Here is a 14,498-nt window from a genome sequence, read left to right on the forward strand (position 1 = left end):
GGTCATTTGAGTTTGAGACCCCTGGTCTACACCCAATCAGAATATTTCTTCAGCAATAACAGTTTTACAATGTAGTTATTTTCAGCTGAGAACCTGTACTATTCCTGGTCATGTACTTCCCAGCATAAAATATCCCAAATTCACACTGCCGGGAATTTATTCAGAGTTGTTGTTCTTGCTTTTTGCAATCTGCGGTGGTTACTTTTTTCTTCTCCTGACTTGTATTACAGCAGCGTCCTGTGGTGATGTTACTCATACATGCAAAGCAGTGTAATTTACCGCAGAAAAACTAAAGAACCCTTATAGGAGAGCTGGCACATGCATGACTATCCTGTCATTCTAGCAGCAGAGAATCCTAGTCACTGCTAGCTGACCCCCTTACTTTTACATAAATCAATATAATAAACAAAACTATTTCTACCCATAGCACAATTCAGGGCTTAAAATTCTGATGACAATTTATTTTAAAGCATACTTTCCCTATGCCTATTTATTGCATAAGTATTAAATATCTCTACATAATAAGGTAAATATTACATTTAATAGTTTTTACTCAATCAGAAAAAATATACTAACACCAACATGACATACTGTAAGACGCATCAAAGTTTCCACATCATTCTACATTTTACTATATTTGAATATAAATGTAATCATCCTTCTTAAAGTTTAAAAAAGTAATACATATCTTTTTAAACTCTTGATATAGAAAAAAGAACATTCTAAATACAGAAACATGGCTATAAGGAAATGTAAATTTCATTGAAATTGGGGTATGTGTATATGTACACATATTAACATATGTTAATATTAAACTAATTTAGGGCTCAAACCTGCCCCAATTGAAGTCAAGGGGAATTTTTCTCTGGATTCCAATGAGAACAGAATTGGGCTCATGCTGGGTAACCTGGGCTAACTTGCATAGATTTTTGAAATATGAACAAAACCCCTCCCATTCTTCCCCATAATATCGCTTGATTAAGAAGCTAGCTGTTAATAAACACCTCTGAAATCTGAAGTGGAGTCTGTAATCATTGCAAAATATTAATTACCAAAAAAAAAAAAAAGAAAAAAAAAGGAAGATTATAAATGGCAGAAATAAACTTTTGTCGAGACATGCTAGATTTTTTTGAAACTAGTAAGTAGTCATTTTCTGTTCCTGCACATATGTAAACTGTTGAACCATTTACTTTAAGTTAATAGAACTGTTTTTTATATTTTAAAATTTATTATACTTAAAAAGCTTTTGTAGAAAGATAGGATTCCATTTAAGTAGATACATTACTCTGTGCCTGAAATACATTCCAGTCAGAGTATAATTCAGCAAGTTGATGACAATGCTGGCTCCAAAAGAAAGGAGGAGACCAGATTGGACAAGAATGAGCTAACAGATTGTGCAGCCCAATTCTGTCCCTTTGAGTGTGATATATTGTTTCAAGATGCTAAAACCCCATACTTTCTCAAAGCATATCTGTTGTGCTGGTTTTCCCATTTTCACAGAATCCTCATTATTAGTACTCTGTACACTTTTCAAAGCACGTCAGACTCAGACCATATGCCACTGAATAATGCTTATCAATTGTCTAAAATGCCCAATAAAAGAAAGATGTGCCAAACAAAAGAATCATGAAAGTTATGAAGTCTTTTACAAAAATAATTACATATTTCACATCTGCTACAGATGTTAAATAAAATAAAAAACATCTCCTTGTTATACCTAAATGTTAATTTTTTATGACACACTTTTGTGTCATAAAAGCAACATCTTGTAGAAGGAAGTTAAACTTCAGTAACGAAAAACATTTGGAGATCATTCTTGATAATTGCTAAAGACATACAATCAAGTTCCCTTATTATTATTTAGGACAGGTATTCATATGTGATAGTATTCCAAAACAAAAATATGCTGTTCCTCTCCCCCCCCCAACCATGATTTGAGGGCTTCAATAACTCAGCCAGAGTTTAGGGGTCTGTCACAGGAGTGGGTGGATGAAGTTCTGGGGCCTGCAATGTGCAGGAGGTCAGACTAGATGATTATGATGGTCCCTTCTGACCTTAAAATCTATGAGTCTATGAGGAGGCAATGGGTTTTTTGATTTAAGGGTGAGAGGTAGAAAAGCCAAATGTCCTTTTAGGTCTCCTATTTTTTTTTCATATATATGTATACATATTGCCCCCCCCCCCCCAATATACATACACATAATTTTCTCACACAGATGCCATATACATAACCATACAATTATCTCTCTCACACACAGTTTCTCTCTTTCTGAATTCAGAGGTCATTGTGGGCCTGATCGAATTCCCATTGAAATCAATAGGAGGAGTCTTTCTACTGACCTAAGTGGGAGTTGGATGTGGCCCTGTATGAATATTATTAAAGATCATAATTTACAGAAGGTATGTTTGTGTTTGGTAACTTAGTAGTATCCAAAGGTTTCATAATGAATAATCTTAACAAAATGCAAGACACTAAAATGATGAATATATTATGCAAAAATTATTGTGGTTGTAGTTCAAATGGTGTACATTGGTAGTTGATTTGTTTCCCCATTACGTTTAAATATGAGAAGAAATTCAAAAGTCTGGCAAGGGAGGGCCAGATTAAATCCTAGAAAGTATTAAATTCACTCTCTTTTTCTAGGTAAGCACTATCTAATTATATTGTAGCTCAATAATAATATGTAGCACTTTCTTAATTAGTTTTAATTTTCTATTTTGTCCTTAAGACAAAAAGCGATACAAACATGACAGAAAAGGAAAAGAAAAGAAGAGCTAACAAAATTAAGGGATACAAATTGGTTCTAATAATTTCTGCAGTATGGAAACAGCAGCACTGCTCCACTCCACAGCCACACATCCACAGAATTGAGCACAATTTGGAGGAGGGGGAAAGGGTTGGTTCCTTCCCCATGCCTTCCCTCCATCCCCCAAGCAGTTACCTAATCCCACTTCCTCCTTGGGTCACAATCCATGGTGCCACCCAGTCCTAGTGCTGTATATGGTAAACTGGGACCTTGAGGTGGCAGCATCTCTTTTAAAATCTCAAAGGTGGGGTTGCTTCCTATGTAGTTAAAAGGAGTGAATGGGCCATCAGCTTGAACAATTCACTCCTGGCTGACAGGTACAAAGCAGAGCTGTTAGCGAGGCAGTGTATCACCTCATGGCTATCCAAGGAGGGCAGAGTGAGGAGGCGGCTTTGATCTCCCAGTGGCCTATTCTGGATGCCCCCTCATCACCAGGAATTAAAATACCTAGCTCTTACACAGCGTATCGCAGCCATAGATCCAGAAAACAAATCTGTATTTTTCTCAGCCTCACAAAGATGAAGAACCCCCACCCCCGCACCTTCTCCATTCAAAAGAAGCTATGCCAGAGTGAGTGCAGCCAATTTCTGTGGACCCATTGTTAAGTATACAGAGGGGCACCAGCTGGTAATGGAGGTGAGGCTCTCACTGCTTCCTGTCTATGGAACAGGCACAGATTCTCAGTCTCCCCTGCATTCCAGGCAAGAGAGCCCTGCAACTGATCAGACTGGTGTGGAGCCAGTTTAAGCAGTCTTATGGGGTTTATTGACTGGCAAATGGAACCCAGTATTTAGCTCTGATGTAGCAGCACCAATGACATCAGTAAACAAAACTAATCCAGGAGTTTTCTGAGAGTGCTCTTGTATTTTTTAAAGTAAATATTATACAAATAAGATTTTCTATCCAGCTGAAAACAAAAGAAAACCACTGATGTCTAGGGTAAAGCTTGAAGATGTCAACTGTTTACATAAATGGGTAGTTTATATTTCCCCCACTTAATACTCTCCTGTTAAATCTCACAAGATACTTCACTTGCACCAACTGCAAATTCATTGAAAATAAAGCTATTAGATGGCAAGCACCTACTACAGAAACAACAGTTTGGCAATGCATAAATAGGCTTGGTGGAATTCAATTTAAAAAAAAAAAATTGGCAGAGAATATCAAGGTTTATTTTAAAGCATTTTCTCTATTTCGATCAATTTAAATTTTCACAGTTGTGCAAAGTGATGCATCTAAAGCATTATTTATTTTATCAATTTAAGTTTTCACAGTAGTTGGAAATTAGGGCAGGTTATACAATAATTACTTAATGACAATAGACTTTGAGATTCAAAAAGTTAAAGCTTTACAATCATGAAAAGACAAACTGTCAATATCACATGTCAAAATATACAAAGTAAATATTCTTGAATCAAACTGTAATAAGTTTTCATGCAGCATTTTTCTTACTTTGCCTATCTATAAATTTTGATTATTATTGATGAAAACTTTTTTTGGGCAGTTTGTGGGCGTGAAGCGAAATTGATATTTACCAACCATTACCAAAAAAACCCTAATCCTTCCAAGCCTATGTATAAACACAAAAAACTGACAGTCTTTCAGCCAGTGGACAACAATTTCTTTTTTTATGTAGTCTGTTCTTATAGATGGAATTATGAAAAACAGCTGAGTAAGGCTTAGTGTTTGCCAGCTCATCTGCCAGTTCTAGCTTTGTTTAATACTCAGAAAAAAGTTATGGCAGTTTGGATAGTATTTTGCCTAATTCCACTAATCTGGGTTTGCTTTCAGTCTAAATTTGAAGTTGTTAGAATTCTCAAGTAAAAAAACCTAAATCCACAAAAATGTTACAAGATGGATTTGTTTTGCTCTAAGCATTAGTTTTAGACTAACCCAGCATGTCTTTATACCAGACCAAAACTACAGATTAATCTTGCTCAATTTCAAAAAAATCTGTTGATCCAAATTTATAAAAAATAAATCACAATAGAGCTTGTTTGCATTTTTGCTCTCATTTAAGATCACCACCAATCTCAAGTCACTTTGCGAAACTTTCTTTGTAACATATAACACACAACGTTTGCCTTCTGTGTTCTGGTGGTTAGATGTAAAAATATAGGGCAAGCCCACAGTCACTGACAATATTTATATACTTAAATTAAAAACAAAATATAGATAAATGACTATTCTGTGCTCCAAGCACCCACTGCATAAACTAAAATGCAAATAAATGTCCAACAGTGAATAGGAGGATAATACGCTAGACCCAAACTCTGCCAATCTCCCGTCCACCCTTTATTTAAAAGCCAAGGAGATGGGTTCAGAGCATGCAGAGAAATTTTGGCCCTGATAGGCCAACGGGTCAGGAGCAAGTTTCAAAGTCAAAGATACTTAGATAATTCTCCAACTAGGTCCCTCTTGTTTATGAAAGATGATGTTTTAATTCAAGTGCCTTCAGTGACTCCAACTGCACTCAGAGGGAGTATATCAAGGTAATCAGATACAAACCATTTAGGGCCAATAACATGTTCTACTTGTGAGTGAAGTTCTTCTTTGTTCTTCTTTCTCTTGTGTAAACTGCAGGTAATCTCACTGCTTCCTCAAAGAGCAGGAAGCTGGCACAAATAGTGCAGGAGCACTGAGCTAAGCCTTTTGTGTTGCTGTCTTGCTTACTGTCTTCTAGTGAAATGGAATTGTTATGCTGATCTAAACAAAAGTTAAGGTTGTAACACAAACCATACAAAAGTTGCAGTTCAGTGAGTTAATCATCAGGTGCAGAAAAGCAGGATCAAATGTAGATGTGTTTTAGATATTACTTTATTAGGAGGCAGTTAAGATTCCTATTTCCCATTATAACCAAGGAGTGAAATGTAGATGGCACCCACTATCTCATAATTTCTGCCCAGTACAGGCAGAACCAAATTATTCCCACATGCAGGAAATGACACTTTTCTGTCCAAATTACATTTTGAGCAACTGGTCAAGATTGGCAGAACTTGATTCCAGGGATTATGGCGTGAACTCTTATCTGATGGGGCTCTCTCATTAGTCATTTAAATTTACTGGATTAGCAAACCTGACCTTTTGGTAATTTTTGAAGTTGTTTTAGTCTAAACACAAAATAATAAGAAATAGATATTGTCTAAGTTATTAGTATTTGCCTGTGATTTATGTCTAGTTTGTTGCAAAGAATAGAAGCAGATACAATAGGGATTTGTAGATAACTGTTTGGATGGAAATTTCCCAGCATCCAGGACAAACGGTAATTCAGGTAGTTACAATGGCCACATTGCTCCTTTCCAAAGGAAAAAAAATACAATAAGAGCAGCCAGAGAACTAGGAAATCTTCTTATGGCTCTCATTGTTGAGTCTCCTGCTTAGTGCTCCTTTAAGGGCTAGGAGTTTGAGGTTGTACAGAGCTTCTGGATGGTGTGATCTCCTAACCCCATGAATCTCCAAGAACCATGAGAGGAGTACCCTATTGGTCTGTGGTGGCAGAAGCCATTCCACAAGAATGTCTGCCTCATTTATTCCCCCTATCCCTGTGCTGCCACAGGCAGAGTTCTGCTGTGGCTGATCAGTGGTAACCATGGAGGTCTCGGGGTAAATTAAATACTGTTTTAAACAGCACGAATACCCATTTGAATGCCTGAGTGGATATTTATGGGGTCAGCAGGGATGGTATAATGGAGAATGGTCAGTCGCCTGCTCTAACCTCTTCAGCTGTGCAGAGCTTCAACAACACGGATATAGTACCACTGAAATGAGCCAGAATGATAGCTCTTTATTCCTCCTGGACAACAGGTACTGTGTGGGAAGTGCCAGTCCACAAGGTTCCCCAGCAAATGGCTGAATTAAATGGGTTTCAAAGTGAATACAGAGAGATCACCTGCATTCACAATCCTTGGCCTCACTGCAAAGACTGTTTTACACGGATGAAAATGCCAGTTCTGGTAGCTTTTCTGACATGGAGACAATTTTGTACAGAGCTGCTACCAGATACTAATAACTCTTTGTCACCATTAACATGGGCTGAATTTGAGTTGGTGACCTAGAAGTGTAATGCTTCATGTTTTGTTACCAATCCCTTACGGTAGTCAATTTCTCAACTGTTAAATCAGTATTAAATTATGATGGGTGAGGCTGATATAACATTCTATAAAGGTTGTCCAACACTTACCACTATAAGACCCTGTGTTCAGTTGCTTATAACTTTGCCAAACATTAAAAATATGGACTAAAATTTTCCATGTCAGGTGTTTGCCAAAGGCTGAAAATTTTTGGAATGTTTCAGCCAACAAAGTTCAGCCACCTCAAAGAATAATGTTATTAAAATATACTGTTTTTTCCATGTTAAAAAATTCTGGAGCCATTTTCCTCGAGACGCTCTAGCATTCCTGCAGTTTGGGCAGTGACCTGCAATTTGAAAGGGAGGGAGGGGCCTTTGTGTCAGGGTGGTGCCTTTCGCTGTTCCAGTGAAAATCTGCCCAGATTTGGATGTTATAAACCTTTGAAAAAAATCTCAGTTTGCACATGTTCAGTAGACTGTGAGTAAGTCTGCACTGCAAAAGCTGCACATGGGCTACTCCAGCTAGCTTGAATCCAGCTAGGGCAACAGCAGTGAAAACAGAGAAGTGCACGCAGTACAAGACTGGCATAGACCCTAGGAACTATTTGGCTTGCTAGTCCACACTGAAGTCTGTGCTGCACTGTCTTCACTGCTGCTGTTATCCACACTAGCTAGATTCAGACTAGCTTGGGTAGTCTAGCCCATGCAGAGCTTTTGCTGAATAGACACATGCTTTGAGTTCAGCAGGTATAATCTTCAAAGATTTTGTCCTCACTGAGCATCCTCCACTCCTTCACAGCTCCTCGTGCTAAACAGACTGTGCATCTGTCATCACCACAGAGAAACTAACCATGTTCCCAGCTACACCGGGCCAGGGCGGACTCCTGGCACTGGAACTGAGAGGAGGGAGTCCGTCCTGTGCTATTAGTGACCTCCGTGGTGGCACCCAAGCAGCATGGCGGAAGAAGCCACCTGAGTCTGATACAAAGAGGACTAGAGGCAGACTGGGGAAAGGTAAAGAAGTAGCGTGGGACAAGAAGCCTAGGTGGAGGGGAGTGGTAGAAGACAGAAACTGTGACTTGGAATTTGGAGAGTGGGGGAGACTTGAACCAGTTGGGCAAAAAACTGGGACTGAGAGCTGAGGTGAGAGACAGGCACTGGGAGCCATACTGAGGGAATGGTGGGGAGGGAGAGTGACAGGGAGCCAGCTGGCAGGGGAAGGAACATTCAGATGAAGAGTTGGTGGTGGGGAGATCAGATGAAGAGTTGGTGGTGGGAACTGGCTGGATAAGGACAGGGAACTGGCTGGATAAGGAAATTCAAACAAGAAGCCAAAGAGGGAGGGGAGACAGACTGTGTGAGGGGCCTGGGTCTGGGAGTCACTGGGGAAGGAAAATGGTATGTGTGGGGGACAACTGGTGGCTGGGAGAGGAGGGGACAGGCAGATTGGACAAGGAGACAAGAGGAGGGAATCAGGATTGGCTGGGCATGGAGATTGGGACTGGGGAACACTAGGACTGGTGAGGCAAAGAAACCAGGACTGGGATGAGAAGCCTTAGGAATGGAGACAGGATAGGCCAGGAGAGTGACACTGGGACAAGGAGTTGGGAGGAGGAGCACTGAGACTGCGACAGGTTGGTGGGATAAGACAGAAGAGGGTCAAGCTTGAATGGAACAAGCACAGGGGTCTGGGCCAACTAGAGCACACTCTTCTCCATAGTCTGGAATGGAAATCAGATACCTGAATCTCATCATTCCTCTGCTGTCAGCAAATATCTGTGAAACCCACTGGACCAGTGTATGTCTGATCCCTTCTAGTGCAGGTGCACAAAGAAGGTGTCAGCCTATTAGTGCTATCATTTACTCTGTTAGCTCAACTGGCAGAGGTCTGAGTGGTGTACCGAAAGGTTCCAATCCTGCGGATGATGCAGGTGTCCATATGATGTCATGTGATGAAATTTCTGTTTTTTAAAAACCAGAGAAACTACACACACAAAAATATTTAAAGAACATTCAGGTTGCTCGGTCAAGCGCCTTAAGTTGACCTTCTCCCTGACTGTGCATCTGCATTATGATAGTTTTTCATTACATGATCACATACTATTCCTCAGGGGAATGAATCACGTCTATGTACTGAAGGAGGCAGTTGTCTGTAGGACCCTGCCTCATTTGTTGTAAAAGTTGGCAGATGTGTAATGAATGAAGTAGGGAGGGGATTCAGGAAGAGAGAGAATTGTCTCAGGGCTAAGGCTGTTGAATGCTGCCCTGGAGAATGGGATTCTATCCCTGTCTCTGTCAAAGAGTTCCTATGTGATACTAGGTAAGTGACTTAAATAAAATTTTTCACAAGTGGCACAACTAATTGTATGTTCCTCATTTTCTGGGTGCCCACATTGAGACCCTGGGTCTGATTTGCAGAAATGCTGAGCACTCACAGATACAACTTAAGCCAATGGGCACTGTGCTTTGAATATAAAAAATACTATATAATGCTACGTAACCTGAAAAATCAGGTCCTAGGCTCTCAAATTGGGCACTCAAAATTAATTTCTCTCTGCCTCAGTTCCCATTTGTAAAATGGAGATAATACCACTCCCTTGTTTCACACGTGTGTTGTGAAGATAAATTAAATTATTGTTTGCTTGTGAAGCACTTGGATACTTTAGTGAGAAGTGCCATAGAAAAGCCCACGAGGAAATTAATAATTCTGCTTTCAGAACTGGATTTGAATAGTGTGTAGTAATTAAGGTGTGGGGCCATTTACTGAACAATGAGAATAAAACAAAATATTGAATGGCTACTCATTAACTGATCATCATCCATCCTGTGCACTGAATGAGGTAGGGGTCCAGTGGAACATGTAACTAAGGATAATAATTAAAATTAAAGATAATAATTAAGGCATTATGTAAATCACTATTTTATTTATTTATTTTTAGAAAATTCACAACAGCGTAAATGGCAAAGTATTGAATTTCACAGAGTTTGCTTTGAATGAATTTCACGAGCAAACTCAATTTCAAGGATGGAATTAAATTCATTTGTATGTACAATGCCTAGTGCGATGTGGTCCTGATCTCAACTGTACTACTGCTACTACTAACATAAAATAAATAAAAATAAAAGAGCTTACATAAGCCCCTGACCCTGCAAAGATTTATGCATGTGCTTAACGCTGAAGTCAGTGGGATGCTCACATGCTTAAAATTAAGCATATGTGGAATTGTTTTCAAGATTTGGCCCTACCTGCCCACCCCCCCCCCAAAATAGTCAAGGAAAACTACTGTGTTTTAGGTTTACTTTCTTTTCAAATTGATATTGAAAAATGAAATAAAAACACACAACTAAAACACATTATATTTATGTACCTCTCTTTCATCCATTTTCAGCCATTGCTTTGGATCATCCTCAGTAGCCAGGAAAGCAATCAACTCTAGGGCAGTAAGTCTAGTCTGACGTCTGGATGAAACAAACACAAGAACAGGCTTGGCTGGAGAATGGCTCCTAATAGCTGTCAGAAAAGAAAAAATTCAGAGCGAATCCATCCCTGCCGGATACCAGAATTTCCCAATTCAGCATATATTGCTAGCAATGGATGCATTGCAACTAAATGTGTTGAGGATTTAAATCCATCCTTCACTTACATTTTGTGCCTATGCACTGACAAAAAGAAAAGGAGTACTTGTGGCACCTTAGAGACTAACCAATTTATTTGAGCATGAGCTTTCGTGAGCTACAGCTCACTTCATCAGATGCATACTGTGGAAACTGCAGAAGACATTATATACACAGAGACCATGAAACAATACCTCCTCCCACCCCACTCTCCTGCTGGTAATAGCTTATCTAAAGTGTTCATCAAGTTGGGCCATTTCCAGCACAAATCCAGGTTTTCTCACCCTCCGCCCCCCCCCCCCCACACAAACTCACTCTTCTTTTCCATGGGTCCAGATGATGAAGATGTCATCAATATAGCAAGAAGCCCTTGAGGAATTCCACCATGATTTCAACAATTTCCATCCCACCATCAACCTCAGCCTGGTGCAGAGATCCAAGAGATCCACAAGAGATCCACTTCCTGGACACTACAGTGCTAATAAACAATGGTCACATAAATACCACCCTATACCGGAAACCTACTGACCGCTATTCCTACCTACATGCCTCCAGCTTTCACCCTGACCACACCACACGATCCATCGTCTACAGCCAAGCTCTACGATACAACCGCATTTGCTCCAACCCCTCAGACAGAGACAAACACCTACAAGATCTCTATCAAGCATTCTTACAACTACAATACCCACCTGCGGAAGTGAAGAAACAGATTGATAGAGCCAGAAGAGTTCCCAGAAGTCACCTACTACAGGACAGGCCTAACAAAGAAAATAACAGAACGCCACTAGCCGTCACCTTCAGCCCCCAACTAAAACCCCTCCAACGCATTATTAAGGATCTACAACCTATCCTGAAGGATGACCCAACACTCTCACAAATCTTGGGAGACAGGCCAGTCCTTGCTTACAGACAGCCCTCCAACCTGAAGCAAATACTCACCAACAACCACATACCCCACAACAGAACCACTAACCCAGGAACCTATCCTTGCAACAAAGCCCGTTGCCAACTGTGCCCACATATCTATTCGGGGGACACCATCAAAGGGCCTAATAACATCAGCCACACTATCAGAGGCTCGTTCACCTGCACATCCACCAATGTGATATATGCCATCATGTGCCAGCAATGCCCCTCTGCCATGTACATTGGTCAAACTGGACAATCTCTACGTAAAAGAATAAATGGACACAAATCAGATGTCAAGAATTATAACATTCATAAACCAGTCGGAGAACACTTCAATCTCTCTGGTCATGCAATCACAGACATGAAGGTCACTATCTTACAACAAAAAAACTTCAAATCCAGACTCCAGCGAGAAACTGCTGAATTGGAATTCATTTGCAAATTGGATACTATTAATTTAGGCTTAAATAGAGACTGGGAGTGGCTAAGTCATTATGCAAGGTAGCCTATTTCCCCTTGTTTTTTTCTACCCCCTTCCTCCCCCCGACGTTCTGGTTAATCTTGGATTTATGCTGGAAATGGCCCACCTTGATTATCATGCACATTGTAAGGAGAGTGGTCAGTTTGGATGAGCTATTACCAGCAGGAGAGTGAGTTTGTGTGTGTGTGTGTGTGGGGGGTGAGAAAACCTGGATTTGTGCTGGAAATGGCCCACCTTGATTATCATACACATTTTAAAGAGGGTGGTCACTTTGGATGAGCTATTACCAGCAGGAGAGTGAGTTTGTGTGTGTGGTTTTTGGAGGGGGAGAGAAAACCTGGATTTGTGCTGGAAATGGCCCACCTTGATTATCATACACATTTTAAAGAGAGTGGTCACTTTGGATGGGCTATTACCAGCAGGAGAGTGAGTTTGTGTGTGGGGGGGCGGAGGGTGAGAAAACCTGGATTTGTGCTGGAAATGGCCCAACTTGATGAACACTTTAGATAAGCTATTACCAGCAGGAGAGTGGGGTGGGAGGAGGTATTGTTTCATGGTCTCTGTGTATATAATGTCTTCTGCAGTTTCCACAGTATGCATCCGATGAAGTGAGCTGTAGCTCACGAAAGCTCATGCTCAAATAAATTGGTTAGTCTCTAAGGTGCCACAAGTACTCCTTTTCTTTTTGCGAATACAGACTAACACGGCTGTTACTCTGAAACCTGTCATTATGCACTGACAAGAATTCACCAGAAAGTGACCTTTGCATAGTTGCTACAAAGCCTAGCCACAGTGGGGTAAAAGAGCATTATTTTTGCACTTGAATAACTAGTTGGAATTACTTAAACCAATGACAGTTTTTTTTCTTTTTTTTTTTTTTAAAGCATTATTTATACTTGAAAATTTTCAGATTACAGTAAATTTTTATGACCTCAGAAATGGGGAAATGCTGATACAGCCATGCCACTACTCTGTTAAACAAGTTGGAAAAGCAAATCCTCAATAAATCAAATTGCTATAGGTCTTCTAATAATATGAGCTGCTAGAAGTAAACAAACAGCTTATATATATAACTTCAGATACTATCTCTATGATGTTATACATATGTTTGAGATGTTTATGCTTCAGTCTACCAATTAGTACTACACATTCATCCCTAATATATGAAAAACAAATGCGCTATACTACCCACCATAACATATTGTCTCTCAATTTGCTGGTAATACTCTGTGTGTGTGTGTGTGTGTGTGTGAATCTTACAGAAATCTATGTATATCCTTGTAAAATTATATAAATACATAGTATAACTTGTATGTCTTACAATTATAGATGCCGATATATCTATCTATCTATCTATCTTTTTTTTTTTTTTTTTTAAAGCTTGACATCTAATGGATTTTTGTTGCTTCAGGAACAGGTGTGGCTGAAAAGCCCAAGACAGATTTATTGTTCATTAGTGTTTTTGTACAATACTCCCGTGGAGGTGTAAATAATACGAACTGCCAAAATTGGTCTCTGGTCCACAATCAATACTTTGCTTCTGTCATAAGTCTAATTAGAGCAGTTAAAAAGTCACCTCACAACTGTCACCGCACAATCAACAGCAGTTCACATTACAAAATTTATTTTGGAGGTTATTTTTAATTGATATAATAAATATTCTTTATGTAACCAAAACAAAACGTTTCAATAAAATATGAGAGTTTTTCTTAAATCTGTCCTGCCTGCCACCTTTGTTAAGAATAAAAAATTGAAAACAGAAGCAAATCTAGACGAATGGAAAGTTCTGAATTTTATGGTTATAACCTTGAAATTACGATTATGTGAGGTTAGCTTGACTTGTAACTTCTGTTCATAATTTTTTTAAAATAAAAACGTAAGAACATAAGAATGGCCATACTGGGTCAGACCAAAGGTCCATCCAGCCCAGTATCCAGTCTACCGACAGTGTCCAATGCCAGGTGCCCCAGAGGGAGTGAACCTAACAGGTAATGATCAAGATATCTCTCTCCTGCCAACCATCTCCACCCTCTGACAAACAGAGGCTTTCCTTATTCACTTGCTCCACAGCACTCATGATTTTATATACCTCTATCATATCCCCCCTTAGTCTCCTCTTTTTCAAGCTGAAAAGTCCTAGCCTCTTTAATCTCTTCTCATATTGGACCCGTTCCAAACCTCTAATAATTTTAGTTGCCCTTCTCTGAACCTTTTCTAATGCCAGTATATCTTTTTTGAGATGAGGAGACCACATCTGTATGCAGTATTCAAGATGTGGGAGTACCATGGATTTATATAAGGGCAATAAGATATTCTCTGTCTTATTCCCTACCCCTTTTTAAATGATTCCTAACATCCTGTTTGCTTTTTTGACTGCGGCTGCACACTGCATGGACGTCTTCAGAGAGCTATCCACGATGACTCCAAGATCTTTCTCCTGATTAGTTGTAGATAAATTAGCCCCCATCATATTGTATGTATAGTTGGGGTTATTTTTTCCAATGTGCATTACTTTACATTTATCCACATTAAATTTCATTTGCCATTTTATTGCCCAATCACTTAGTTTGGCGAGATCTTTTTGAAGTTCTTCACAGTCTGCTTTGATCTTAAC

At 39.5% G+C, this 14,498-nt stretch overlaps 1 protein-coding gene across 1 annotated transcript in view; it reads right to left on the bottom strand.

The window, feature by feature from the left end:
- Positions 1 to 14,498, bottom strand: part of ASCC3 (activating signal cointegrator 1 complex subunit 3) — a 514,213-nt gene that overhangs the window by 95,451 nt on the left and 404,264 nt on the right. The window contains exon 30 of the mRNA XM_048844924.2: positions 10,245 to 10,387. Coding sequence (XP_048700881.1) covers positions 10,245 to 10,387 — 143 coding nt within the window. The remainder of the gene's footprint in view (positions 1 to 10,244; positions 10,388 to 14,498) is intronic.

The sequence above is a fragment of the Caretta caretta genome, chromosome 3 (assembly GCF_965140235.1).
Source record: "Caretta caretta isolate rCarCar2 chromosome 3, rCarCar1.hap1, whole genome shotgun sequence".
Taxonomy (NCBI): Eukaryota; Metazoa; Chordata; order Testudines; family Cheloniidae; genus Caretta; species Caretta caretta.